The sequence below is a fragment of the Diadema antillarum genome, unplaced genomic scaffold (assembly GCF_040938485.1).
Source record: "Diadema antillarum isolate AM-2024a unplaced genomic scaffold, OU_Dant_1.0 seq00000105_RagTag, whole genome shotgun sequence".
NCBI classification, from domain to species: domain Eukaryota; kingdom Metazoa; phylum Echinodermata; class Echinoidea; order Diadematoida; family Diadematidae; genus Diadema; species Diadema antillarum.
Genome location: NW_027271191.1, coordinates 683,271 through 710,399, shown reverse-complemented (window position 1 = coordinate 710,399; position 27,129 = coordinate 683,271). Strand labels below are relative to the sequence as shown.

The 27,129-nt window shown below is 38.0% G+C and overlaps 1 protein-coding gene across 1 annotated transcript in view; it reads right to left on the bottom strand.

Moving 5' to 3' along the window:
- LOC139726940 (telomerase protein component 1-like) overlaps window positions 1-26,549 on the bottom strand; it is a 36,924-nt gene extending 10,375 nt beyond the window's left edge. The window contains exons 1-16 of the mRNA XM_071637926.1: window positions 26,365-26,549; window positions 23,764-24,071; window positions 23,084-23,152; window positions 21,917-22,023; window positions 20,964-21,020; window positions 15,085-15,218; window positions 14,066-14,199; window positions 13,433-13,525; window positions 12,460-12,746; window positions 11,600-11,711; window positions 10,341-10,448; window positions 9,503-9,676; window positions 5,418-5,605; window positions 3,633-3,811; window positions 1,210-1,369; window positions 486-594 (exon numbers count right to left, since the gene is read on the bottom strand). Coding sequence (XP_071494027.1) covers window positions 486-594; window positions 1,210-1,369; window positions 3,633-3,811; window positions 5,418-5,605; window positions 9,503-9,676; window positions 10,341-10,448; window positions 11,600-11,711; window positions 12,460-12,746; window positions 13,433-13,525; window positions 14,066-14,199; window positions 15,085-15,218; window positions 20,964-21,020; window positions 21,917-22,023; window positions 23,084-23,152; window positions 23,764-23,976 — 2,124 coding nt within the window. The 5' untranslated portion in view covers window positions 23,977-24,071; window positions 26,365-26,549. The remainder of the gene's footprint in view (window positions 1-485; window positions 595-1,209; window positions 1,370-3,632; window positions 3,812-5,417; window positions 5,606-9,502; window positions 9,677-10,340; window positions 10,449-11,599; window positions 11,712-12,459; window positions 12,747-13,432; window positions 13,526-14,065; window positions 14,200-15,084; window positions 15,219-20,963; window positions 21,021-21,916; window positions 22,024-23,083; window positions 23,153-23,763; window positions 24,072-26,364) is intronic.
- Window positions 26,550-27,129: the final 580 nt, after the last annotated feature.

The window sequence follows — 27,129 nt, the reverse complement described above, 5'->3', positions numbered from 1 at the left end:
CACTTTGTCAAGTACAAACATAGATACCAATTTTGAAATTGATTGCTTTAATACTATGGAAGTTATTCAATCCACAAGGTTTTGGTAAAATCATGATTACCATGGCAACGCACTGTCCGACAAACACAAAAAACATGTCTTGCACATCTATACCTCAATATCATCATTTACCTAAGTTTCATTTAAATTGCTTCAAAACTGTAGGAGGAGTTCGCGACGCAAGATTTTGCAACAGACCGACTGACTGCCCGCCTGACCAACATCACGGTGATTCCTATATACCCCCTTCACACTATGTGTGGCAGGGGTATAATGATGAAACAATGGCTGATAAGCTACACTGTAAAACTGGGGAGGGCAAGCAGTCTCTTGCAATATGTATTTACCCAGTGAAGACTAGTCCAGAGTAGGCAAGTGTCTATAGGAAATGCATGTTATAGCAAAATCATGCCATCCTCAATGGGTTAAAGTCCTGCATCCCTTACCTCACATTTGCGCTCTATTGCTGTGGTTCGTTGGAAGTAATCGGCCAGTTTTGTATGCCACCAGTTATACTGCTTGTCATCATCAGCTCCAAGTGTGGTCTTGAAATACCTAGAGGAGACAAGTCAGTACATTAGGAGCATCGAAACATTGCAACACAGTTTCAGTACTTGACTGCTTTGGTTTTATCTATTTGTTTGTATTATCAGTACACCTGCTAGAATAGAGAGATAGTATGATAACAATAAGATTGTGATATAATATATCAGGGCCCTGTTTTATAAAGAGTTACAATTAATGACAGCCTGTGTGGTGAGGAAATTTAAAATTGATATTATCTTTTGATAAAACGGGGCCCAGATGATATAGTTGCAAGCATAATGACAAGACTAGCAATTAGCAAAATATCAAAGTCAACGATTCAGATACTGGTGCTATAGCAGTAGCAAAACAGTTTGGAGTTTGCGTTTTCCCCAAACAACTCTGTAAAACTCATGAATTCAAAAAATTAGATTGGCTTTCACATCAATTTACCTCCTAGTTTTGTCTTGTTGGAGACACAAAGGCACATTTACAAACAAAACTTGGTGATATGTAACAGATTGGTTATTGGATCATGCAAAGATGAAAACAAAAACATAATGCCTCCAGCAACATCTTGTGGCAGAGGCACAGAGACAAACAATTAGAACTACATATGTTACAGTTTCTATTCGCAGGTCTCACTTTCTTCGAACCGCCTTGCTGAGGGAACGATGGTAGAAGTCCAGACGGCCCTCTCCACTCTCTCCAAATGGCCTGAGGAATGGCTTGAGGCCCCGGAACACACGTGACCACTTGTGGGCTGACAGAGGCCCAATATCACTTTCCTTCTTCTCTCTCTTGTCTGTTGGATAGAAAAGCAAAATAAAGCAAAGACAGAAAGACTTAAGATTCCTCCACAGTTTCAGAAAAAAAAAAATGCTTAACCATATTCCCAATGGTGTGTGTGTGTGTGGGGGGGGGGCATTTGCCCCCCCCCCCCCCCTATGTTTCACGTGATTACTCTGCAACGTGTGATGCTCTTGCTGCGACATTTTATGATTTTTTTTTCTTTCAAGTATCTCGCAACTTTTGAGATCAAATTTGTCACTTCCGGCCATACCGTTTTTAAACCATGCACCTTTGACAAATATTTGTCGACCCAAAAATTACTCAAAAACATGATTTTGTGAACAAATCCAATGAAAATTGTGTTTTTGCAATTAATTCATAAAAAATCAATATTTTTACTTTCAGTGGCTGATAATGATTTATTTTAGCCTGATTATGCTTTAAGAAGTTTCAGCAACAAATTTTGATGAAAAAAACAACAAAAACAAAGAGAAAAAAAGAAATACATAAGAAATTGAATAAACAATAGAATACATAAGAAATAATTATGAAGCTGAATTTTTGCTTCAACATTGTTGTTGAGGATTTGAAAAGAATACAATGTTCAACAAAAATTAGAAGTCTTGGAGCTTTATTTTTTGATTTATAGGCCAAAAAAAAAATTACTTTTGCATGAATTAATTAATATAAAATACATAAATAAAAGGGTGTGTACAGTTCTGGTTGAGGTGAGGATTTAGCTTTTGCGAGATATTCAGAAACCACTCTATAAGTCAAAGAGCATGCAATTCTAAGGGGTATCAAAAGTTTATTTGATGAAAATCGGTTTTGAAATGGCTGAGATATCCAAAAACAAGGTGAAACAAAGAGATCCGAATAAAAGGCGTGGCCTGTCGTCTTTTATTATTATCACTTTTTTGGATATCTCAGCCATTTGAAAACCAATTTTCATCAAATAAACGTTGAATCCTTCTTAAAATTACACTTACATTTACACAATTACATACTTTCATATTTCATATTTCATATGAGGTTTCTCATTATCTCACTTAGGAATGTTCATATCTGAATCCCCACCTCAACCAGTACTATACAGTCCCTGTGAAAAATCTCACTATACAGTCTTGTAGATTACATTGGCCTCTACCTTAGTGCAAATTTTCGCGAGGATCGCATGATCCACGACTGAGAATTGAAGGCCCCCCCCCCCGCTCAGATGCGAAGACAATTGACTCGTGTCTCATTGCATAATCACCAGCCACTTTCCAAGGAAGATATGTCTTTGTGATGGTAATTACTTTTCGCTATCCCTATTTACAAACGATGGGCGGTAGACAATGGTGAAGGCTCGGGGGGGTGCGCGAATAGAAATTGCTCAAATATTGCTGAAATAGATATCAAAATTAGTTGAATGTAAGTGATTGTACGCTAATCTGACATATAAATTTATAAAGAACTATACTTGAAGATGATAGCATATTAGTTTCATTTTGCGGAAATAAGGAGAAAAGTGATAAAACCGGCTTTCCATGAGGGTAAAATTTCAAACACCTTCACAAAATACAGCTCAGATTTACACTTTTGCACATATTTTCGAACGGAATTGACTTTTGTTTTATATGCTTTATCATTAGGTGAAATTTCATTACATTTGATATATAAACGAGCAGCATATACCCGATATTATGTTAGCGTTACAAATGAATCTTCAGAATGCTCAGAAAGATAGTGGCTTCAAGCATCGAACATCAAAGGCACAAATGCACCTGTGGAATTCTTTTGTCCATCCATAGAAAACTGACAGCTGATTGAATAATTATAGTCAGTTGTAACTCCATCTCTCGAACCTCCTTGGTACTACTATCCATTGTTAACCAAAAACAAAAGAATAGCTTATGAATACTAAAACCTAGCCTGCCTCAGTGACAGAGTAGGGTTCTCACCTTTATACAGCTTTAAATGAATATTACTCATTCATGCTCAAATATGACACAACTTTACTCTGAAGCAGGAATCCTACTTTTTGATTTAGCATTTATATTCACCCAATAAAAGCCTGCTTCTTGTGTGTAAATCTCTCAATAACTTGCATAGTGTGACTGTACTAGACATCTTATTTTGCTTTGTTTTACAATGAGTACGTGCTTTTACTTTCATTGCACATATATTCACTTCTTCATACGAGTGTAGAAAAACAGGCAAGCCTAACAGCTTGAGGAAAGTTACAAGACTGGACAGGCTCTTTATAGGAGACTGCTTTCTGACAGGAAACTAACCTTTCTTCTCTGACCCATGGAAAAACTTCTTGGGCATGAGATGATCCTCATCACCAAGGATGGTAAGTAGTTCTGTCTCCAGGAGTCCAGTGTTGGAACACTCCAGCAGACACAAAGTAGCCACCAGAAGATTGCCTCCATTTTCCTCCTCAAAGCGGTCAAACACCTGGGCCAGGAGACTAGAGAAATACCCAGTCCAAAGTATAAGTTAGATTCACAAAGGCAACATCCACCCCCCCCCCCCCCACAACAACAAAAAAGACATAAAATCACTAGGGAATAGTAAACTGTATTCAGTCTTCGTTTTTCCACAATCAAGTTACTTTGAGATAAATGAAAAATCATATTGAGAATCAATAAATGAAAGGGGGCACAAGGGTATGGTAATATGAACATACTAATTAAAGCCCAAACAAAGTTCTGGTACGCCTGCAAAAGTTGTCAAATTTCGCTCCCAAATGTGAACGTATGCCTAGGAAATGTGCAGGATAACGTTATAATAACAAGATATTCGATGGGTAACGACGAAAATGCAAAATATTAACCAAAAAGGTTCAGTCTCAGAACTTACCCGAACGAGGTCAGGGTAAACTCGGACTCAGGGATAACGCGGCCTCGCTTTGATGGCGGGCTGAGTTGTCTTGGTTGTCCCTCTGGATTGTACAGTGTTGTACTATGGGAGCGGCCTGTATAGCGCTTCGCGTTCTGGCTACTCGCAGTAATGGTCCGAGTTGTTACAATGCGCGCATCAAAAAACCTCTTTGGCGCGCATGCAAAATTAGTGTGCGCCTATCATGCACCTCTAAAAACAATCAAAGACGCTTGATAAACAACAACAAAAACTTCAATGACAGCGCGTCTCAGCAACTGAGGTGATGTGGGTACTAGTATACGCTTGAGGACCGCGCGCTGTCCATTTGTTTTGTACAGGATTAGCACGCACTTTCCTGTCTGTTCAGTTAGGCCAAGTTTGGTATTGGGCATTATACAGTAGAACATGGCGATCACGAACTGCGTGTAAATTGTCTGAAATAGGGTCGAATTTTCCCTGAGACCGAGTTAGTCTGGATCGTTCTGGAATAAAAGTCAGTTTTCCGACTTTTATTATTTTTCTTAAAATACTCCAAAACAACTCATCATCCCAGCAAATCGCGTCAGCCAGGTAAGTTTATTTGTAGACTCTTTCGATATATTGCAAGCAAATATGAAATGGTGCCAGATGGGTTCTCAAACCCTTACCAAAACTTTGTTTTCACTTTCAACATTCCCAGGTTATTAAGAGATACATTGCATATTGCATATCAGATCAGTTCTGAAAATGTTCATCTGGCTAGATGATTGAAGCTTGAGAAATATATTGATATTTGCTTTTCTGCTGACTGGAGTAGCATACCTGATCTCACTTGTGGATTGCAAAAATCTTATTTTATATGCAAACTGAAGTTAAAAATCTTACTTTCAGTCATATCTTCAGAAAATACACATGAAAGGTATATCTAAATATTTTTTTAAAATCTTATTTCTCTGACAGAAAATCTTATTTTGCTATTTTTAATGTAAAAAAATCTTACTGAATCTGATAAAATCTTATCAGTTGGCAAGTATGGAGTAGGAGTTAGTTTAGCGTTATACTTATAACTAATAACCAAGACATAATATCTATTTTGACTAAGACGATACACCTAAAATCTTTACTTCTCTTTCTAACAATCCCAAAGTCACTCTCATACATAGGTTTAACAATTCCAAGGACTACATGAGCTTTAACTGATCATCACTGCTTACTTCAAGAGTCCATCAGCGAGCTTGTTGATCTTGTCCGTGACCTTGGAGAAGAGGCCAAAGACACGGAGCTCCTCACACGCCACTGAGAGCCACAGGGGGTTCTGAGAGGACTCCTTACTCAGGAGGTTGGCCATTTGTTCATCATCCAACTTCTTGTTGTACTTCCCAAGTGTCTCCCTCACAATGGCCTGTATGGGAACAGAAAAGTGAATAGCATTTGGGTTTCTTTTTACCTCATCTCAGGCAATTTCTTTCAAAACAGAGTACATACTGCATCTAAATGAAAACCAAATTAATAAACTAAGTACTACTGTTTTGAGTGGCATTACTTAAGAATTGTAAAAAAGTTTTACTTCTACAATATTCTACTACATATTCATTTTTTTTAATGTACATATTTCAGTTTTGGACGTGTCTATCAAATTGAAGATTTTGCCATGAACTTGCCAGACTCAATATTCTTATCTTTATGTTTAAATATCATAAAGGTATGCTTCCTTCTGTATTTGAATAAAATGTGACCCGCTACAACGAAAGGATCTGAAAGTCGCTGATGGCAGAGCCAAGAATATCGAGTTTAAAGTCAAATCATCAAAATTTGTAAACTAGAAATGTCGCTATGGCGACTGATGCCTCCGCCATAATGCATGATTCTCCCAATAGGTGTATAGTACAATATCTTCACAATGTGTGATGACAGTTTCACATAACTGGCAAAATACTGAAATGACAGGTTTGTCAGAAATATCTTGAATATGTTCACTTTCCTTGAACTGGGTTTGCTGTAATTGTCTTAGAGTGCAGGTACACATATTTAGGGAATTGAGAATTTTTACTTGATTTCTGACGGACCCTTTTATAAGTTTAATGCATTGAGTAATTTCCAAGGTAAGAAGAAAGAGTGTAATTACAGTACGAAATAATCTTTTTTTTTTTTTTTTTTTTTTTTTTTGGGGGGGGGGGGCATTGAAACCTGGTCTTTGACCCTTAACCTTTGACCTTTTACCTTCTGGCTGGAAATTTTCCGGAGAATCTCCATTAGGTAATGTATGTGTTTGTTCAGTTTTTAAACTAATAATGCAAGCATTGCATATACTAGTATATGAGGGAAATAGTAAAATTTTGAGGATTTGACCTTGACCTTTGACCCCCTCACTATAGACCCATGACCCCTAAATTCCCTAGATAATCCCTGCCAGTCAGTACATGCATATGCACCAAGTTCCATGAAGATACATTGAACCATTTGCGAGAAAAGTGATATTGCAACATTTTCACCTAACCTCTGACCTTTTGACCTCATGACATGAAACTCTCTCTGGAGTATCTTAACGCAGTAGTACATGTCTACACTAAGTTTCAAGAAAATACCTTTGGGCATTGCATAGATATGGGGGAAATAGCAACATTTTTAGCATTTGATCTTGACCTTTTGACCTTTGACCTCTTGCCAATGTCACTAAAATCTACTCAACTAATTGTCCCATCATACATCATCCTTGGACCAAGTTTGGTGAAAGATGCTTCATCCAGTTTTGAGTTATCACGTAAACAGATAAATCTTATGATTTGACCTTGATATTTGACCTTTGACCTCTGTCCGATTTCACTCAAAAACTAATCAAGTAATTGCCCCATCACACATCATCCTCCGACAAAGTTTGGTGAAATTTGCTTGATCCGGTCTTGAGTTATCGCGTAAACGGATACAATTTCATGATTTGACCTTGACCTTTGGCCGATTTCACCCAAAATCTAATCAAATAATTGCCCTATCATACTTTATACTTTGACAAAGTTTGGTAAAATTCCAGTCAATATAACTCAAGTTATCGCGTAAACGAAAGCGGACGTACGTACAGACGTACGGACGAACGTACAGACGTACGTACGGACGGACGGACGGACGGACGGACAACCCGAAAACATAATGCCTCCGGCACCACTTCGTGGTGGAGGCATAAAAACCATTGAATTTCAGTTGTTGGCATAACATTGTACACGTGTAGGCTAATGTTTTGTCTGTCCTCTGCCGAAATATCGAAGCTAAATGATCAAAAGAGAGGCAAGAAATTAATGTTTTTCTGGGCCATGATTTTCCGACTTTCAACGGAACAGAAACGTGTCTGAAGATTTGGATTTAGTGCGCAGATAGACTCCACCCCGAGCGACAATTGGTCAGTGCTTGGCATTGTGCTTACTGATTGGTCATGCGTAGACCCTGGCGCTAAGCTTGAACGAACATCTTGGAAGTTGCTATGAGCGGACCTTCTATTGCCAAGAGGTGACCTCCCCTTGATCACGACTGCGTCAGATGAAAACTTTGAATGCGGTTTTCTCGAAATGCTGATTTCCTAAACCACTCAACATGGTCTCATAAAATCATCAATATCTCCACAATCGAGTACTTTTTTGAGTCGTGTTATATATGAAATTAAAGCGGAAGAGTAAGGGAACAATGTCATGTCATTTTCAGAAAACTGACCTCCCTCGACTTTCTGATCCTTTTGTTGTAGCGGGTCACTAATGTTCTGAATAACCTCTTGTTCTCAGACTAATTTACGGTGCCCTTTCACCCATTTGACTGTGTGTATGATCCAACTCTATAAGGTTTGCTGGTGTAAATGATGGAATTCAATAAGTACTGTGCTAAATGCACCACAACTCTTTATAGATTTAAATGCTTATTGAAGTTTTTTTTTTTTTAAAACAATAGCTATAGCTAAGAAGATATGTTCTCTTTTTCTATCCCTTTCTCTATCCTTTAATATGTACTGCATGTGTGTGTGAATTGTGTGTGTGTATCTAATATACATGTAACGTTTTTCTGCAAAGATGTCTAGTTCATTTGCTTGACCTCACACAAAATTATTACCTCCGCCAAGGAAGGAGGATGTTTTCATCGGCATTGATTTGTTTGTTTGTTTGTCCATTTGCAAAATAACTCAAAAAGATGTGAATGGATTTGAACGAAACTTGCAGGAAAAGTTGAAAATGACACAAGGACAAATAACTGAATTTTGGGGCTGATCAGGAAATTTCTTTGTATTTTTATCTTTCGGCTGATAGGGTTAATGAACTTGGGAATTCAAGTTGCACATATCTGAGGTTTGCATACGCACTCTACACTGCGTGCTCTGCCCGGGCGAGGTGCCGCACAGCTGGAAGCTGATGAGGTAAACAAAAGGCTTCTATATTGGAAAATTTGGCGATTTTCATCATGAGTGTATGGGTGGAAATGAGCTGTTTGGCAGAGGTCTGCAGTCTCTGAATACTTTTCTAATTTTTATATCATTGGTTGAGAAAGACAAGGGCGTTAAGGTGCCACTAATGCCATAGATTGTGGGAACCTTAATGCCCTTATCTTACTCAACCGATACGTTGGAATTGTAAAGTACAGCACTTTCTTGCATGGGCAACCTATAAACTGTAATACAAGCACAAGATGCTTCCAAGGCTACCTGGCTGTTAATGTAAATGCCAATGTGATATAACTTTGTGTTTTATTTTGCTAAATGAATGGCCTTAGTTGGTCTAAATCAATCAATCAATATACTGTAAAAGTGGATATTTTCGCGCGACTAATTTTTCGTACTTGGCCGGGTAAGAAGAGTTTCGCGTGTTTTTAATTCCGCGGAATCAAGACATCACGCACAGGAACATATGGCAAGTAAAAATATTTGTGTGCTTTTATTTTCGCGCTTGTTTCTGGTTGCGCGAAATGCACGAAAATTTCAACACTGCGAAAATTTCCACTTTTACAGTATTGCTCTGGGCATTTGTTGTTGTTGTTGTTTTTCAGAACAGCCTGAATAATTGAACATTAAAATATCACAATATTCATTAGTAGCATCTCATTGTTATAACTTCATGTAAAAGCAGTCCACAGGCATCACCATTTCAAATTCCTCTGCACATCTTTATACTCTTTTTTTTTTGGGGGGGGGGGGGGGGGGGAGATGGGAAATCATGACAACTCTTTCAATAATATCCAGTATAAGACTACCGTGAGAGAAAAGAAGAATTCAAGCCCTGTTTCTAATCTCACATCTCACAAAGTGTTTTCATTTTGGCTTTGTGCTTACCTCTCGAGATTCCATGTCAAGGGGTGTGACAAACACCTCAGTAGGAGCATTTGAGCGACTAGTGAGTGACTGGTGCTGGGGGGTGTCGTCTATCATGGAAAAGATGCAGCGAACTTGAGGAGCAAGTTTGTTGGGCAGCCAGGTGAGGACAGTGGATTCCTTGCTCTCATCAAACTAAAGAAAAGAGAGAATAGAGAAGAGATGAAAAAAAAAAAACAGTTTGTGAAACATGCTCAGGAGAAAAGATCTATCATTAAATGAATCAAGAAAGTGGAATTAAACTCATTTGTTGCGACGTCACACTATATAAGGGCCGTTCCATCAATGGGAGCATCATTTGCCCAAAGAAGCCAATTGATAATTGGCGAAACGTCGCAACAAGTGAGTTTAACTCCAGTTTCTTGATTCAACTAACTGTTGATCTTATACTTCCACTGAATGAACGAGAAGAATTTACATCAGTCTATGCTCAGAAGAAATATACATTGAAGTTTAAATCTTTTATATTCTAATAATGGAATAACTTGATCAAAGTTAAAAAGTGAAGAGTGTCATACTACATATGAATATGCCCATAAAGTACATCTTGTAGTATCTTACTACAGTCATAACATCTGAGTGTGAAAAAACGAAAAATCTACAAAGATGACAGAGCAGTATATTTCATCTAGTCTTACAGTAAGAAGGTGCATAAGAGCAACTTACATGAACAGTGCTATAATATAGCTGAACCAGGTATGAAGATTTAACAACATAGGCCAGAGAATTAATCATGCTGCAAGTCAATGATATAGTTGGTGGATTACTGTGCCTATGATTTTACTGGAGTCATACCGACCTGATTGAGGGCATCAATGATGATGATGACTGGTCGGGTGTTGGGATTGGAGAGAGCAGCATAAGTCACCTGACATGTTTCCTCCAGGTCCTTTGGCATTTGGGTGTCCTAAAGTCACATGACAGAGGATGACAAATGAGTGAATATTACATCAGGAAAAACAAATCACAACAGTACGAACAAGTTCATTTTTATTATTAAACCCATTGACGAGTCCCGAGAATACTTGGGCAGGTGTCTATGGGAAATGCGTGTTATAGCAAAATCTGTCCGTCCTCAACGGGTTACTTACAAGTTAGCAGGCAGTGAAATGATTTATATGGCCTAATGTTTCATCGGAGCCGTACCTCTACAAATGGGGAGAAGAGATAGTTGCTCTCTTTTGTAGGCTCTTTCAGTTTCAATCAAATTTTGTCTAAAATTAGCATTTGGCATCAAAAGAATTAATAAACTTTAACAATTCATGACATCTGTACTCGCCACTTTGAATACAATGTTTACACAAGGTAGCCAAATAATGACAACTTGTCAGCATGAGCTATACATTAAATTTGCCTATTGATTAGTCAGGTATACCGCTGATAGGAAACTATGATCATAACAAACACATCTACTGCACTGCTCTGTGCTGGCACAAAAAGTTCTATGGGGAACTAGCTTTTTCCATTGATCATCCATCTGTGAGATGTTTAATTTCTCCCTACTTGAAAGAGGCCAATTTTGTTGATCATTTCAAATCACGTGAAAACCTTCCTTTTTTTTTAGAACTACTTTATTACAGAATAACTAACCATGTTGCATAAGATGTATGTTTCATGGTGTTGTTATATTTGTGAATCTCTGCTGACTTGTGAAACTTCCGATATTAAAATGCATTACATACTGCCATCATAACTTCAAATGCCCTGTATATCATACCAAGCCAGGAAATTAAACTAACAGAAAACTTTCCCCTGAAAATAGATAGCATTAATTTTTCATTCTGTAATTGCAATTCTCGTTCATAAATTCCACCACTAATGAAATTGTCTTGCATGTACCAATTCGCAAATCATTACAGTCACAAAATATAATATGAATACAGTATACACTGCTTCATTGCTATATGCTTCAAGGCTTACCAGGTAATGAAATGAATTGGAATTAGGGAAATGATTGAAAATATGTGAAATGAGTCAATTCATATACCAAAGACATAAAGCCCCATACACAAAAATGTTTGCATGTGAGAGCTAAGGCTTATCAAATTGTGTGAATACCTTGACAACACCGATCTCTCTCAGAAGTCTCTTCAGTGTTACTTCAAGATTTGGTGAGCCTGGAACAGCCCCAACAAAGTGATAGAACACATGCCATCCAACATCAGGAGCACTGTGGTAGGACAAAATCATAGATAATGGTCAACATTTTGGCCTTTCTTTCCACCTTTCTCATTATCTTTCTTTGTCTATGTTATTCATGTCTTTCTCCCTGTTTTTTTTCTGCAATCCTTTCCCTCTTTCTCTCTTTCGTATATCTTGTTCTTAGAGAGTTGCATTATTTGCCCTTCTGTCTTACAACTGAGGTGCTTTAAGAATGACAATAAGAGAGAAAATCATACATCAAGCACATTCATGTACAATTTGAAAAAGAGGACAACAGGATTAAATAGAATTGCACAGATTACGTAATCTAGGGACAGGAACAAGCACAAAACAGGAATAACATTTGCTTGATGCCATACAAATTTGAGTTCATAGATGTCTAATATTGCCAATGAATTACAAAACATCACTGGTGGTCCATGCCACTTTCAAGAAAATATGGAGGTATGTGAGGCCATTTATATTGGAAAAGTGAAACAACCAAAACAGTAAATACCCAGGGCAACTATCAACATGAATATGATGACAATGATGATGATCCACAGCATTTGTATAGCGCCATATACATGTTGTAGAAACATTCAAAGGCACAGACTCCTCCAAGAGAGTTAGCAACTGGATGCCTGGTGAAAAATGTGAGTCTTGAGCGAGACTTTGAAGTGATCCAGTTTGTCAATTTCATGGAGGAAAGATGGGAGGGAGTTCCATAGGTGAGGAGCGATAGATGAAAACTTGAGATAAATAAAGCTACTCACCCAGGTATCTCCCTGGTCAAGGCCTTAGAGACGGCCACTTCTGCTACACGTGCCATGATAGAGGACTTGCCAGTGCCTGGTCCACCAAGGAGGGCCAGAGGTGCCGTGCTGGAGGTGCACAGGACGTGGTCCTTCACCTGCTCCAGGATCGAGGTTCGGCCCAGGACACAGGCACTGCGGTTCTTCATGAAGGATTCGTGTGCCTCCTTAGCCTGCTGGTAGGGGTCCATGGGGCGGTCATCCAGAGGGTACTGCTCAGCGATACGCTTCTGGAAGAAGTCAAACACCTGGGTAGGGGCAAGGTTGGTTGACACAGAATCAGATTGAGTGAGGAAGCAAAGAGGTTCCTATCAAGACGTACTATTCCAAAGTGCTGTTTCAACATACATTCATTGCTTGAAATAGTTAAGATGACAATTATTTGTACTTTTACCTCCACTTCAAAGATTACAATGGTTAGAGATGAATACGAACATATTCACATATTTATATTCATTTGAAGTGTATCTTTCATACAGAATGTTTTGGTTAGATAAATTTGACAGCAGGAACCCATTTAAATGCAACTGAAAGAGTTATTCACAATAAAGGCAATGTCAAGCAAAAGATAAACATGCTATACAAACTGTCCAGTAGAGGCTGCAATTTTTCTTTGGCATATTACATAATTCATATTTCATGACTTCAATACAAGAGAAAATTAATCTTGGTAATAAACTAGGTACAGCACCATCACATCGTGACATTACAAGTAAGAGCATCAATATAATGAACAGTTATAACTAGAATATGAATAATAATGTGTCACATGCACTGGACATCACATATTCTGCCATTCATGTCCATGCACAAAGTATGGCATCCCAATGTTAAAAAATGTCAGAATGTCACTCTATCTACTTGGTATATCTCTCTCCTTATTCGTCTCTGCCATCTCTCAGTCAGATTATCAACTCCTCACAACACATCTTACCATATCTCTGAGTCTTTCTAATCCCTGAAACTGCACAACACCATTTTCGTCCAGCCCATTGTAACTGCACTCGTAGAAGTGTACCTGGTGCTCCTGCAAAGATGTCAGAAAATGGTACGAACATAATATGAATCTTGGTCCAATCGTATAGAGTGCATTGCCTATTTGTCGTGGTCTTTCAGATTCTCTACAAAGGACAAAACACAAAGACTCTTTTAATACTGGGACTGTTGCTGTAACCCACCAGATAAAACACAGCCTGAATACTTACAGAGCCTGAAAAGTATGAGCTCACAAAATTTTTTGCCAAGGTGTTCTATGGATTACAGAACTACACTTTATCAAAACTAAAAACTACAAAGAAATATAAAGCAATTAGAAGCACTGATTCTACTTTCAGGGAAAAAAAATGACATTTTGACTTTTAAACAAAATTATACAAGAGTCTGTTATGAAAAACTATGCACAAAATAAGACAAGTGTCTCTTCTCTTCCTTTTATGGGGACGGAATTGTGATGCATGTGGTTTTATCACTTAAAGTCATCATTTTTCATGACTTACACTGTCATCCAAACATAATGGAAAATGCAGTGAAAGCAAAACGGACAAGAGGAAAAGTATAATAGGCTTACCCCAAATCTCTCTTTCAGCATCTGTTTGAGCATGCTCAGTTTCTGAGGTGCAACGGGGTTGACATCAACAAAATCCTTCTTTTGAGCTTCTGGAATATCACCCACAAAGCTTGAGTCTCTGATCATGAAGATTGCTGCACAAAAGAAAAAAAATGAGTTGAAACAAAACAAGAAAATTACCATCATTAATCTGACATTCACAATTTACACCAGCCATAAAAAAAAGGGGGTGGCGAAAATATGTTTTTGATATATACTATGGACTCTCCCTATGAAAAAAAGTAAAGTAATTTTTCTTGCCTCGAATTTCAATGTATCTCTGAATATATTGCTGTGTTGCAAAACCCAGACATAACAAAATTTTAAAGTAACAAAGGGATTTCACAAGCTCTTAGATGTTTTCACAATGACAGTTCACTGTATAGATACACAATACAGTGTGCCAATCTGCTGAATAATGTAACACAACATATTCATCATAAAAATCTCCCTCAGTGTTGCACACATTTGCAAAAGGTGATCTTGAATAGATACTTGCAAGTTTGAATAGCGCTGTAGTCCTGCTATCAGATGAGCTCCTATCACGATAAGCTTGAAGCTTGAAGGCATACACTTTACAGTAAATCTACATGCTATTAGAGAAAATCATTGGAGCGTTCAAATTTGCCTTGCTATCTTCACGCATCTTACATCTCCTGATAGACAACACATAAATAATCACTCCCCATTTCCTTGTAAACAATTTAAGTGCCTTTTAAATACAAATGAAAAATAATCTCAATATCAATCTCACCATCCTATTTATCACATAAAGATCATAAGTACTGTCAATGAGAGGGGAAAAAAATATACATTGTAATGCTACATACATACTTTCTTTCAGCTATTAGATTATAAACAAAATTGTATCAAAAAAGATTGAGGGCACATCATCTTTCAAGCCATTTCTGCACAGTACAGTATGTTACATATGGACATTTTCCCAGAACACAGACCCTGTCAGTTTTTAAATGACTCACAATTAGGATTGTTCTTCCTGTAAGCTGCGTGCATGATCTCCATCTCCGTCACAGACAATCCCATGATCCAACGGTACTCCTGCATGATAGATTCGGGCACTTCCATCTGGTTTGGAATCCAGCCACAGCGTTCACTACAGAGCAAGTAGAGAAAAAAAAAACGGCCGCCAATTAGACTACACCTCTCCATGAAACTTTTCCTGGTTTCATTAATAATACTTATAAAAGAAAGGGGGAAAAATGTTTACATACGTGCAGGTATGACATTCTGTCTCATCATTCTCTTGGTATATTGTAAAGGGTTTGTTCAGGATGAATATTGGGGGTGGGGTGGGGTGGTCAGGATGGCGTTGCAGAAATCTACTTGTAGATCAAAATAAGTGGCATGCCCTGTACTGCCTGTATTTAAATGGGCCTCTGTGTGGACTCGTAATGAATATACCAATGTATGTGTAATTACATTCGCATTTTGAGTACTGAAAAATGAGTTATCTCATCTATGTGTATAGTTAGAATTCATTTTGTCATTTCAAGCCTGTGAATCATGAAATACTCCCACTTCTCTGAGTATACAATGTAAATCTTGTAGTTAAAGCTCTATTCCATTTCATGTTCAAGCTGACTCTGCTAAAGTCATACCAACAAAATTTTGTACAAGGTTCATCACCATCAGAAAAGAAAATTATGAAATTGCTAAGCTCCAACATGATGTCAAACAGTAGTGATACAAGTCCTACTCACATGAAGATGAGATGCCATCAACTTCTAACTCTCCAAATGATCAAAGCACAAACATGTACATTTGGAGTAGGCCCTAATTATTTAGCACAAACAACCCTTAAACCCCTAGATATGTTCAGTTATTGCAATGGTACAATGTGTAATTTGCTGCAGAAGGATTTAAGTTCTTGCTCTTAATGTCAGCAAGGATTTGTGTGCAGGTCAGGGCAAGACTTACCAGGCTATGACATCATCACTTCATATCATTTGCTTCTTTAGTTGGTTTCTACTATTGTCACTACAACTGCATCTAATGAAAGCATGTGGTCACCAGAGCAGGTAGAAGTATGCTTTGTGGTGTACTTAGTTTAGCATCTAGCACTTTGTTGCTTTTTTTCTTTGCTTTGCTTTGCAGCTCAATTTCTTAAACAGAAATTTGTCATTTAGTCCATGGGCCAGGCCAGATATAGGTACCACCTGAGGTGGCAAAACCTTTTTGGTGTCATTTTGTTTGTCGGGCATAGATATGCTTATCAAGCTATGATAGCATTTGCAAATGAGTAGCTTAGTCATAATAAATGAATTTTCAACCAATTTGGTCTCGTTGTTATATCCCTATACTTCTGAATCGAAACTAACCGCTATACAAAGAAGAGCACTGTCTTCGGTATGTTCACAGGTGTTCTGTTGTAAATGCGGTGCGCTTAGTCTTTATTCAAGGCAGCGAAGGGAATATCCAAAGGTTATGATATCCACAGCGCTTAGTCTTTATTCAAGACGGCAAAAGGAATAGCCAAAGCTTATGATACAGTGTATATCCTTTTATCTAAAAACAACAACAACAACAAAAGCAATTCCTCGTGAATTTTACCGTACTTTTCAATTATTTATCATTTTCCGGTGAAAACGCTACGGTGGAAACGCTAACACCATGCCAATGTCGCTTTATTTCCACCCAACAATAAAAGATAATGCAAAAACAATGTACCGGTACACTACAATACATTATAATGAATAATACTGTAAATGCTATGAATAGGGTGATTTTTGTTTAAAACTGATGTATTTGTTGAGAGGGCAGTATAAAAACAGTACTTACAGATAATCCCTTTATGAGGAACTTTAGATATGATAACGGTACATTGGTCTAGATAAAGACTAAGCGCACCGCGTGACAGCTGTGGACATCATAACCCTTTGGATATTCCCTTCGCTGCCTTCAATAAAGACTAAGCAACAGAACGTTTACAACAGAACACCTGTGAACATACAGAATACAGTGCTCTTCTTTGTATAGCGGTTAGTTTCGATTCAGAAGTATAGGGATATAAAAACGAGACCAAATTGGTTAAAAAATCATTTATTATGACTAAGCTACTCATTTGCAAATGCTATCATAGCTTGATAAGCATATCTATGCCCGACAAACAAAATGACACCAAAAAGGTTTTGCCACCTCAGGTGGTACCAACAACCCATTTTTCGAGCCTTGGCCCATGGATTAATTGGTCCAGGGAACAACTACATTTCTGGCATGGTTACAATGGCTGTGCATGCTGCATGAACAACAACAAACAAAAACAAAAACAAAACAAAAAAATAAACAAAACGAACTCTTGGCTGTCAATGTAAAGGGTAGTGTTACAAATTCATATCACATTAGGGCCTCTTTTTTTAATACATAATTTAAAAGGCTACATACTTATCTGCCTGTAAGAATGTTTCCTGTCAAGTTTGCTACAAAAATCTGATCATGTGCTATGAAAAGAAGACAATGATGTTTATATACTGACCATCAGGCCCTACGAAAAATTTTCACACCCAAATAGGCCACTACTTCCATTGTCTGTCAAGAACTTACTTACTTGTACGAGTATCCAAATTCAGAAGAACTTCGTTGTACCAATTCTTGATCATCCGGATAAGATCTTTAAAATTTTCACAGTTCTTGGCCTTTGGGACCCCATCCTTGGGCTACCATCAGGCCGATCTTAACCAACTGAAACACTGTGTAACAAATATTCTTGACAATGATTCCTGCCAAGATTGGTTTAAATCTAGCTTTTGAAAAGCCCTTGAGCTACTAAAGCCTTGAAATAGACTACTGCACTAAAGTATTTCGTTGCTAAGGCGACAAGACCTCATATCTACAAAATGTCAAATGTTCAGGAGAGCCAAAAAACATAGCGGCTAAAGCACTGTGGCGAATGGAATAGCCTTTCCTTTGACATGCCGTGGTGGCTTCATTTTTGGAGTAAGACAGTTCAGATTTGGACAGGACATTACTTAACCCATTATTTGACCATTAATCCAAAAAAATCATTTTCACCAAAATTGTAGATACAAGGTTTTGTCACCCCAGCGACGATTTACAACTGTGATCCACTGACTGAGTCATGTCAGGTGCTGGACCATGGATTACAGTTGTGCTGTTAGTCTATGGATTCAGGCGCATTTAGGATGAGTCTATGGATTCTGGCACTTCATAAAAACAACAACAAGCTTTGGCTTAAAGCTGGTTGAAGTCAGACTGTCACTTTTGAAGAAAAGAAAATGTTAAAGGGACTGTATAGTACTGGTTGAGGTGAGGATTCAGGTTTATAACATTCCTGAGTGAGATAACGAGAAACCTCTTATGAAATATGAAAGGGCATGTAATTTTAAAAAGGATTCAATGTTTATTTGATGAAAATTGGTTTTCATATGGCTAAGATATCAAAAAAAGTGATAATGATAAAAGGTGACAGGCCACACCTTTTATTAGGGTCTCTTTGTTTCATTTTGTGTTTTGATATCTCAGCCATTTCAAAACCCATTTTCATCAAATAAACTTTAGATTTCCCTTAGAACTGCATGCTCTTTGACATCTCATAGAGTGGTTTCTGAATATCTCGCAATACGTTAAAAGCTAAATTCTAACCTCAACCGGAACTGTACAGTCTCTTTCAAATATACAGACAAGGCATAAAGCTGGTGTTGTATACACATCCTTAATGTGAAATGTGAAGTGTGCATATGCTCCCCTTTTCACAGATTTCATTAATATTCCTCTGCCCTATCTATTGCAACAATTAATGCCATACCAGAACTAATAATTGTGTAAGAATAGAAATACAAGTAGTGTTCTTTGTTAGTCAGAGTAAAAATGAATGTGATTGTCACAGCCCAACCTACTTGAGAAAGAGTGTCAATGAGCATAGAAACAAGACTTGCCACCTTTCAACATATATAACAAGATCATCTCAACTGTTACAGTCATAAATATTTGTACAATGAATCATAAGCCACTATTACCAGAGAGACATGCTGTTGCAATGTACCAAAAATGATAAAAAATACATATATATATATATAAAGTGATAATACACCAAAAAAAAAAAAGTCACTCATTATCCCAAATGGAGATGGAATGGATGGTTGCACATTGCACATGGTAGCAGAGTGACTATAAACTGTAGGAAAATTGGTAAGTGGTTCACTTTGCCAGTACAAAATGCTCTCTCAATACTCTCTCTCCCTCTCCCTCTCTTTACATAGTGAGGGCAGTGTGTTCCTGCAAATGTTTGCTGAGAATGAGCAAACTTCTAGACTTTCTTTATGATAAACATGCCGAGTAGACAACATTTATCTTTGAACCGTTTTAAGGAATATAGATTATTTGTGTGCACACGATATGATGCTTGATGTCTTTTTCATGCAAATCATGAATATGCAACAAAAAGCAAACAAACAACTGAAGCAACTTGACTGCAGCAAAGATCAAGCTATGAAATTTACTGATCTTGACTACTCACCTTGAGGACTGTTGTTTTATCCTCACTGCACAGAGGCTTATTTGCTAAAATGTATTTCTATCCACTACACCAAATGAATTATCACTGGACATTCTTGGTGGAATTTACAGCTAAAATTTACTTTCTTATCACTAAACATTCCCTGCTTAACAAATGGCTGAAAAATAGCAGTTTGGAGAGCATGGTCCTGATTTGTCAAAAGATATAATCGATTTTGAATTTCCTTCTAGCACACAGGCTACCATAGACTTAAAATAGAAATCGACTTTATAATCAATTTTAACTCTTCATAAAACAGGGCCCAGGTTTAGTGACTACTGACCATTCATCTCAAGAGATTTTGCCCAAATTCAGATGACCTCCTCCACATCATGTACAGTTTGTATGTAGTCCAAATATCATTAAAATCCACCTCTGGGATTTTCTTGTAATACATAAGAAGATCTCAATACAATGTAAAGTGATATATTGCTGGCCCCAACATGCACCCAGTCACAACCAAGGCATGTGCATGCACCGTCTACTATGCATGTGTGTACATGGTCAATGCTCTATCATTGTTGATGCAGTGGGCCCAATAATTTAGAAGCAATAAGCACTAAACACATGCCTATCATTAAAATGCTCAAACAGACAAAAGTTGTGATTGGCATTTATATATCTGATAAATCTTATAAATGCCATTAATACTTTCTTGGTTTCTTCTCAATAAGAAATAAAAGCAAAGCTATACTTTATTGGTAGGCCTATCTTTTGTAAGCAATAAAAGAATAACTAAAGTCTTCCTAATTGGACAGTCCCCTGTAACAAGTACAGACAGAACAATATTTGGTGATCTTGCTGCATGCAAACAAAAGATCAAACAAAACATGATTAAGTATTCCAGCTCAACAACACAGCTGCACAAGGAACACAACAAAATAATATGATGACATACTGCACTGTTCCAGAACATGCTGATTAATGCTTGTACATGCTCAGAGCATTCCACTGCCTTTTAACGACTATTTCATTTCACGACTTATTGGAAAAGCCAAGTTTATGATTACTTGCATCATGACTATTTTGAGCAGTAATGTGACTACATGCAATGTGTCTGTCCATGCAGGGGTCACCTACAATTTCTTTGCAGTGAAATGTTTGGCATGCATATAGTATGTTATTTTAAGAAATCAACATGACACAAGTCACAATTAGAATGAACTGCATGTAGAGGAGAGAAAGGACAAGACAAAAAGAGAACAGACAGAGGAAGGGCATGGAGGGATTCCAGCACCATACAAACAAGAAAAACAAAAAAAAACAGAACGGGCTGTGAAATATTTGTTTGTCTGCCAAACAATGCGGGGTAGAGCATATTCATACCCAGAAGCTTCTGGCGACTGAGAAAATATTGGTAACATCTTCATCATGAGATCAGGACTGAAAAGAAGAAAGAAACGACAGAACATCAAAGACATACGATACAGGAGAATAAAAGTCACAAGAAAGTGAAATCAGTTATAGGTGCACCTGTGCACAGACAAATACTCCCAATTTCTTTACTGGCATAGCACTGGGATATGGTGAGCCACAGCATTGATAGTAGGCTAATTTGCCAGGAAGTCAATACAGCAAACCAGAATTTGCTTTGAATGGGGAAAGTTCCAGATCACCATTACATGGTTTTTTGAAAAGGGAGAGCTACAGTGAATGCTATTGAGCCTTCATAGCTTTAAAACAACATTAACAAAATACATTTCACTAATCGTAAAGTCCTGTTTTGTCATATAAATCAGACATCCTCCTGACTGAGGAAACTGAGTCTTCTAGCTTAAAATTTAGTACTGACTTCAAATCAAATCTTTGCTTCCAGCAGCCGGATTCAAGCAGCAAGATTCATAATAGTCCCATGTGTTCCATTGTACTGTCTTTAGAAAGCTTTGCGTTCAACCTAAAATAAAGATGTCACTCAGAAATACGAATCCAGCAAATCAATAAATAAATGTGTTGACAGTTTCAAGCACTTCCCCTCCATACGAGATCATCCAAGAAAAGTACAAATTCAATTAGAGAGAACATGTATTTTGTATAGTCCCTTCCATGAGTTACTATCACAATCAATATTTGTCTTCTTTCAATTTTGGTCTATCTCTGGTCTATTTCAATGCCTACAATTCTGATGGAACAAACTACTGAAGGAATTGAACCAATTACGTTTTGTAATAGAAAGAGAATAAAGCACAAGTGCACCACAGTTTATGACACATTTGAAACAGACTCCATTTAAAAGTTTCTATACATTCAGGTGAAGGAAAACTATTGATATTATGGGTTACCTGGTCAAATTTAGAAAGAAAGGCATGATATTGTCTTGGTAGCAGCGATCGATTTCACTGAGACATGTACGCAAGGTTTCTTCTGTTGTGGTATCTTTTGGAACACCCTGTAGCAATGAAAGGGATAAGATGATTCCAAGTCACTATTACAATTATGGAAGCAAGAGGCTGGATAAGACAAATTAATCCTTGATAATCATACTTAATACGTAGTAATGTACATTGTACAACACAAGTTAAGCATGTCTATCAAAACTGTCATCAATACACACTTCCAGTGGCATCTACATCAATTACACCAGTAGTGCAACAGCTCTAGAATAAGTGCAATACCTACATCAGTATATCTCATGAAGTTGTCCTTGACCTTTGACCCATGCAAGATGTATCCCTACATCACATCAGTACATTGTTTTGTTTGTACTTTCCACATGTCTGGTTTCAGTTTAGCAACCCTTCATCAAGGTTTGTCTAGTTTTTCTTCTGACCAAACATATTGTACATACTTTTGGAATACTAAAATCTTTCTCCAAAGCTGACCAAATATCAAATATCATATGCAATGGGTCCTAACAGAGCTGATTATTGCATCAAGAATTTCTCACCATGCCTCTGGATTTATTGCTTGGAATGTGACATATCATCTTTAATTCTGAACCACTTATACATGATCTCTGCGTCCGACCACACTATTCTCTCCTAATTTTCATTAGATTCATGATGTATGACAAATTTCATTTCAACAATGCAAGTAGTACAAAAAGTATCATGGTAATAAATAGATTAATCATCCATAAGGAGAAAAGTAACACAATTAACTTTTAACAAAATTGTTTCAAGAAATACTATATACCACAGCCATAAAGATTAGGATGCATGTTGAAGACAAAGGTCAGTGAGACCACATAACATGTTCTAATACATGATTACAGATATGATGTGAACAATTGGCAGACTTTAGATTTAATGCCCTTGTGGTCTGATACTAACAAACATGTTCATTTTTTGTTTCAGCATGTCAAGTTTACAGTCTCAATGATGTCAATGATTAAAGCCTAATCAGTTGAACTTGAAAAAAAAGTTTCTGTACCATTTTCATAACAGTAAAATACATAATTAAGAAGTATGGTATTGCAAAGATCTCGTGTTACATTTTGTGTCTCTTACCCATCTGAGGTCACAGTCAACAAGATGAAGCCGGCGCTTCTCACACCACATCCGAAGTTCAGGAAAGACCTGTTACAAGAGAATCACAAGATAACAAGATACAAAATTTACTTTCAAATAACTCTCAGGTTGCAAGCTTTGCAGCATTCTCTGATAAACACACATACACAGTACATACATCTGTATATCTATTTCTTTTTAAATCTTTCCAATACTGTGATATTATAAATTGTTGTAGCCGTCTTATCCAGCAATGACAGCACTATGCATTTTCATCAAAACTTAAAAAACTAAAATACATGTTCTCTAGGAGTAAATTCTCCTTAATATAGAACTTTCTCTCACTCAGGAGTACCAGTAAACCCTCCTTTAGTGAGTGCATACAGTGCTCACATGTGTGTGTGTGCGTGTTATGTGTGGTATAGCAGCTGTACAATTTCTTTCAAGACACTATATGGCATTTGAATGCAATATGTACTAGTACACTGTTACAGCACATTGACCCATTATCGACATACCATGCACATTTATAGATCTTTTGATCTCAAGATTCCAGTCACACAGACATCTACCATACAATAACCAGTGTAAAAGTACTGTACTTCAAATAACAGTATAACCTACAATGTACTTCTGGTATGTCTCCGTAAATTAATATGATATTCTCTATCATATCATACCTCTTTGATGAAAAGTTCTCTTTCTGCATGAAAGTCTCTGAAGGTTGACGATACAAAAATGCGAATAGTCTTCCATCCTGAACGCCTGACGATGAGCTTGTCCTGCCCACTGCGTTTGGCTTCCACAGTTCGTGAGACCTGTTCCCAGACTGACGAGACCTCATAGGTCTGGTACTGAGCCTGTGAAACACCCTGTGAGGATCCACAACCCATGGTTGGACTGTACTTGTAATATGGTCGCTAGTTGTTGATACACCAGGAGATGATGTTGTCGTTGTTGCCTGTCTTTTGTTTTTGCTGGATAGGGGCTGCAGGGAAACATCAAAGTGTCAGAATAATGTGATAGCTTGTATTGCATTTTTGGTTCAAAGCACTCAACAAATAAAACTCAGGGGACTACAGTATCATTTGGGAAAACGTTTACAAAACTGAAGCAAGGAAAAAAATTCTCCTCTACTGAAAGTGTGATACCTCACTGGTCATCATATTTCATCAATATCATTCAAATAGGAGGGTCAATTGTGTTACCGGACACTTATTTAAATTCATTGCTCTGAATTCCGTCCTCAGAGGCTGAAATTCAAGCAAAATACAACCAGTGAGTAGCACTAGATCGTGCCAGTTATTCATAAAGTCCTGAAAATTATAAATTTTGCAAAATTACAGGTGCATGTGAATTATTCTAATTTTTGAAAAACATACTTCAAGCTAACCCCTCCACAAAAAGTTATCTTTTTCCCATTTTACACACATTGTTTCAGAGTAAACATGGACAGTAGGCCTAATGGTAGACGACATGAATTTCTTACCATTATTAAAGCAACATTACATGCAAATCCACAAGCATCCACTTCAGTAATTACTAATTTTGTGACACAAGATTTGTCATAATTTGAGGTTTGCTGCTCCCTATCATTGCCGATTTTCCAAAGGCAGTTAAGTCTGAAAAGGCACCTCAGGGAAATAAAAATGGAAATGAGGGAAAGGGTTCTATTGTCAGTGACGATGCAAGATTACACAATCGTCATTGTCCAAACATCTGAATGTATGGGCAGGTATCCTATTAGAATGTAGAATGCTTTTTACACGCATGGGACTAGAATCTATGCGCTGTTATTTCACAGCAGTCACAGGGGAAACCAAACTGGAAAACCGCTGAAATGCGGCAAAAAAACGTAAGTAAATACAAATTTACCGCAAATTCATACTAGTTGGTCTATTACACTTTCAAAATAACGAAAATAATATGTTCGTTACCCAGCGTTAAATCACACTAACCGAAAATACAATGTATGAATTTCCCCATTAGAGGGCGCACGTTCGGTAATACAATACGATTTGCGTCTGTAAAAAGAAGCAGCTTTTTAGGAAGGAAGGATCATCTCAAATTTGGATTTTGCTTTAAGAGTACATCAAGGAGTATTATTACAGCTAGAATGATCAACATTTCGATTATATACTGGCAGATTTTTAGCTGATTTAATTCAGAATGAAGCCTGCTGGGAGCAATTGAATAAAAATTGTTCGGTAACACTAATAGGATACACTACCATACTCAACGAGATGCACATAATTATAATTAGGTGGCGTGTGATGCAGATCGGATCAAACTTCAAAGAAAGACCTCCTCCGTTCATAGTCCATGTGTGTAGTACGTCCATGATAAAACATAATGAAATCAACATGTGCACCCTAGCCTGACACTATGCTATGTCACTAGCCTTGCCCTGTCCTGGGCCTGGCTGAGCTGTGTGACCCAACCAATTCGAACTGAACAGTTCAAGGCATCAAGCCTTGTCACCATACGCGCGGTACGCATCAACAACAATCTAAATCCATGATCACTGATGATCACGACACACAGTAGACAGAAAGATCCGTCTGTCCAGGGCCGGGGAGTCTTTTATTTTTTTGACGTTATCGCTCTCCTCTGTAGACGGAGGGGGATCCATGATGCCAGACGCAGTCTCCGCGGAACATTTCCCCGACGACCAGATATAGACCGATCTTTCGGTCAAGACAGAGAGTAAACAATGACCATTACTAGCATTCATTGATTAGTACGGCCTGGCATTGACCGAAAGATCGGTCTGTATCTGTCCGTCGGGGAATGTTCCGCGGAGACTGCGTCTGGCTTCACGGATCCCCTCCGTATACACGGAGGACGGCGTTAATGGCAAAATACAAAAGAGTCCTCTGGACAGAGGGATCTTTCTGTCTAGGCCTGGCATAGCATCCTGTTCAATATAGAGAAATAGAGTCTAACGTTAGTCTAGTAATTTACATGTAGAACCCTCGGCCTCTAACTAGACGAGTGTACAAGTGCATAGATTGTGAAGTAATATGTCAGATCTAACTAACGTTAAACATGGTTAGAAAGAATCTAATGTAGATTCTATGATAGACTGACATATCATAAACGTGTTACGGCGGTGGAAAACATTAAATCATTGTTATCATGGTTATTGCGGCGCAAAGATAGACTGACATATCATAAACGTGTTACGGCGGTGGAAAACATTAAATCATTGTTATCATGGTTATTGCGGCGCAAAGCCAAAGGCTCGGAAATGCTTGAAATCCACTGCACCGGTCTCTTACATTTCAGCAGAGCAGAGCGCTACCACCCACGAAAAACTCAGGTTATAGCACTCTTGATCGCGGCCCGGTTGTGAGGTTCAGCATAGTCGTCGATCACGTAGTTTGCAGGTTCAAGTCTATGAGAAAATATTTCGGCGAGTTTTCAGCCGGCCGATGGCGAAACCGTACCCGACCCTTTCAGCAACTGTTCCTGATCGATGACGACAAGCTTGCTTTTTGCATGTCACATACACACACACGCGTTTAACTAACTAGCACTCTGTAAAAAAACGTACAATACTGTACACTTGCACTGCACAGTGCACACAACCTATGGTTTCACGACACTGACTGCGCATGCAAAGCTGTCGTGAGCGCCATACCACAGTCAGTACATAAGAGCACACACTCTCAGCGCGCGAGGTGCGGGAAACCCTGCGAATATCGAGAAAGGCCCGGGGGAAGCTTACGGAGGCTGGCGATCGCTAGCTCGATCGAAAACAATAGAATGCTGGGTCTTGCTATGGCAACAGTAACGCTTTTTCGTCGTACTGAATAAAAGCGAAAGAGTTCCAGCAAACATCCTGCATTACATCTTTGGTCTCTTCCCACCTCCCTCGTTCCACCAACAAAGCTCGGTGGTCAGCAGTGATTAGTTTTTCATTATATCGTGTATTGTAGCATTTGGAAAGCAATTTTGAGTATACTCCGGAGCTATAGTAGTGGACGGTATGATATCGAGAAATTGTACAAAACAACTTTAATTAGGGTGGGATTTCACGGAGC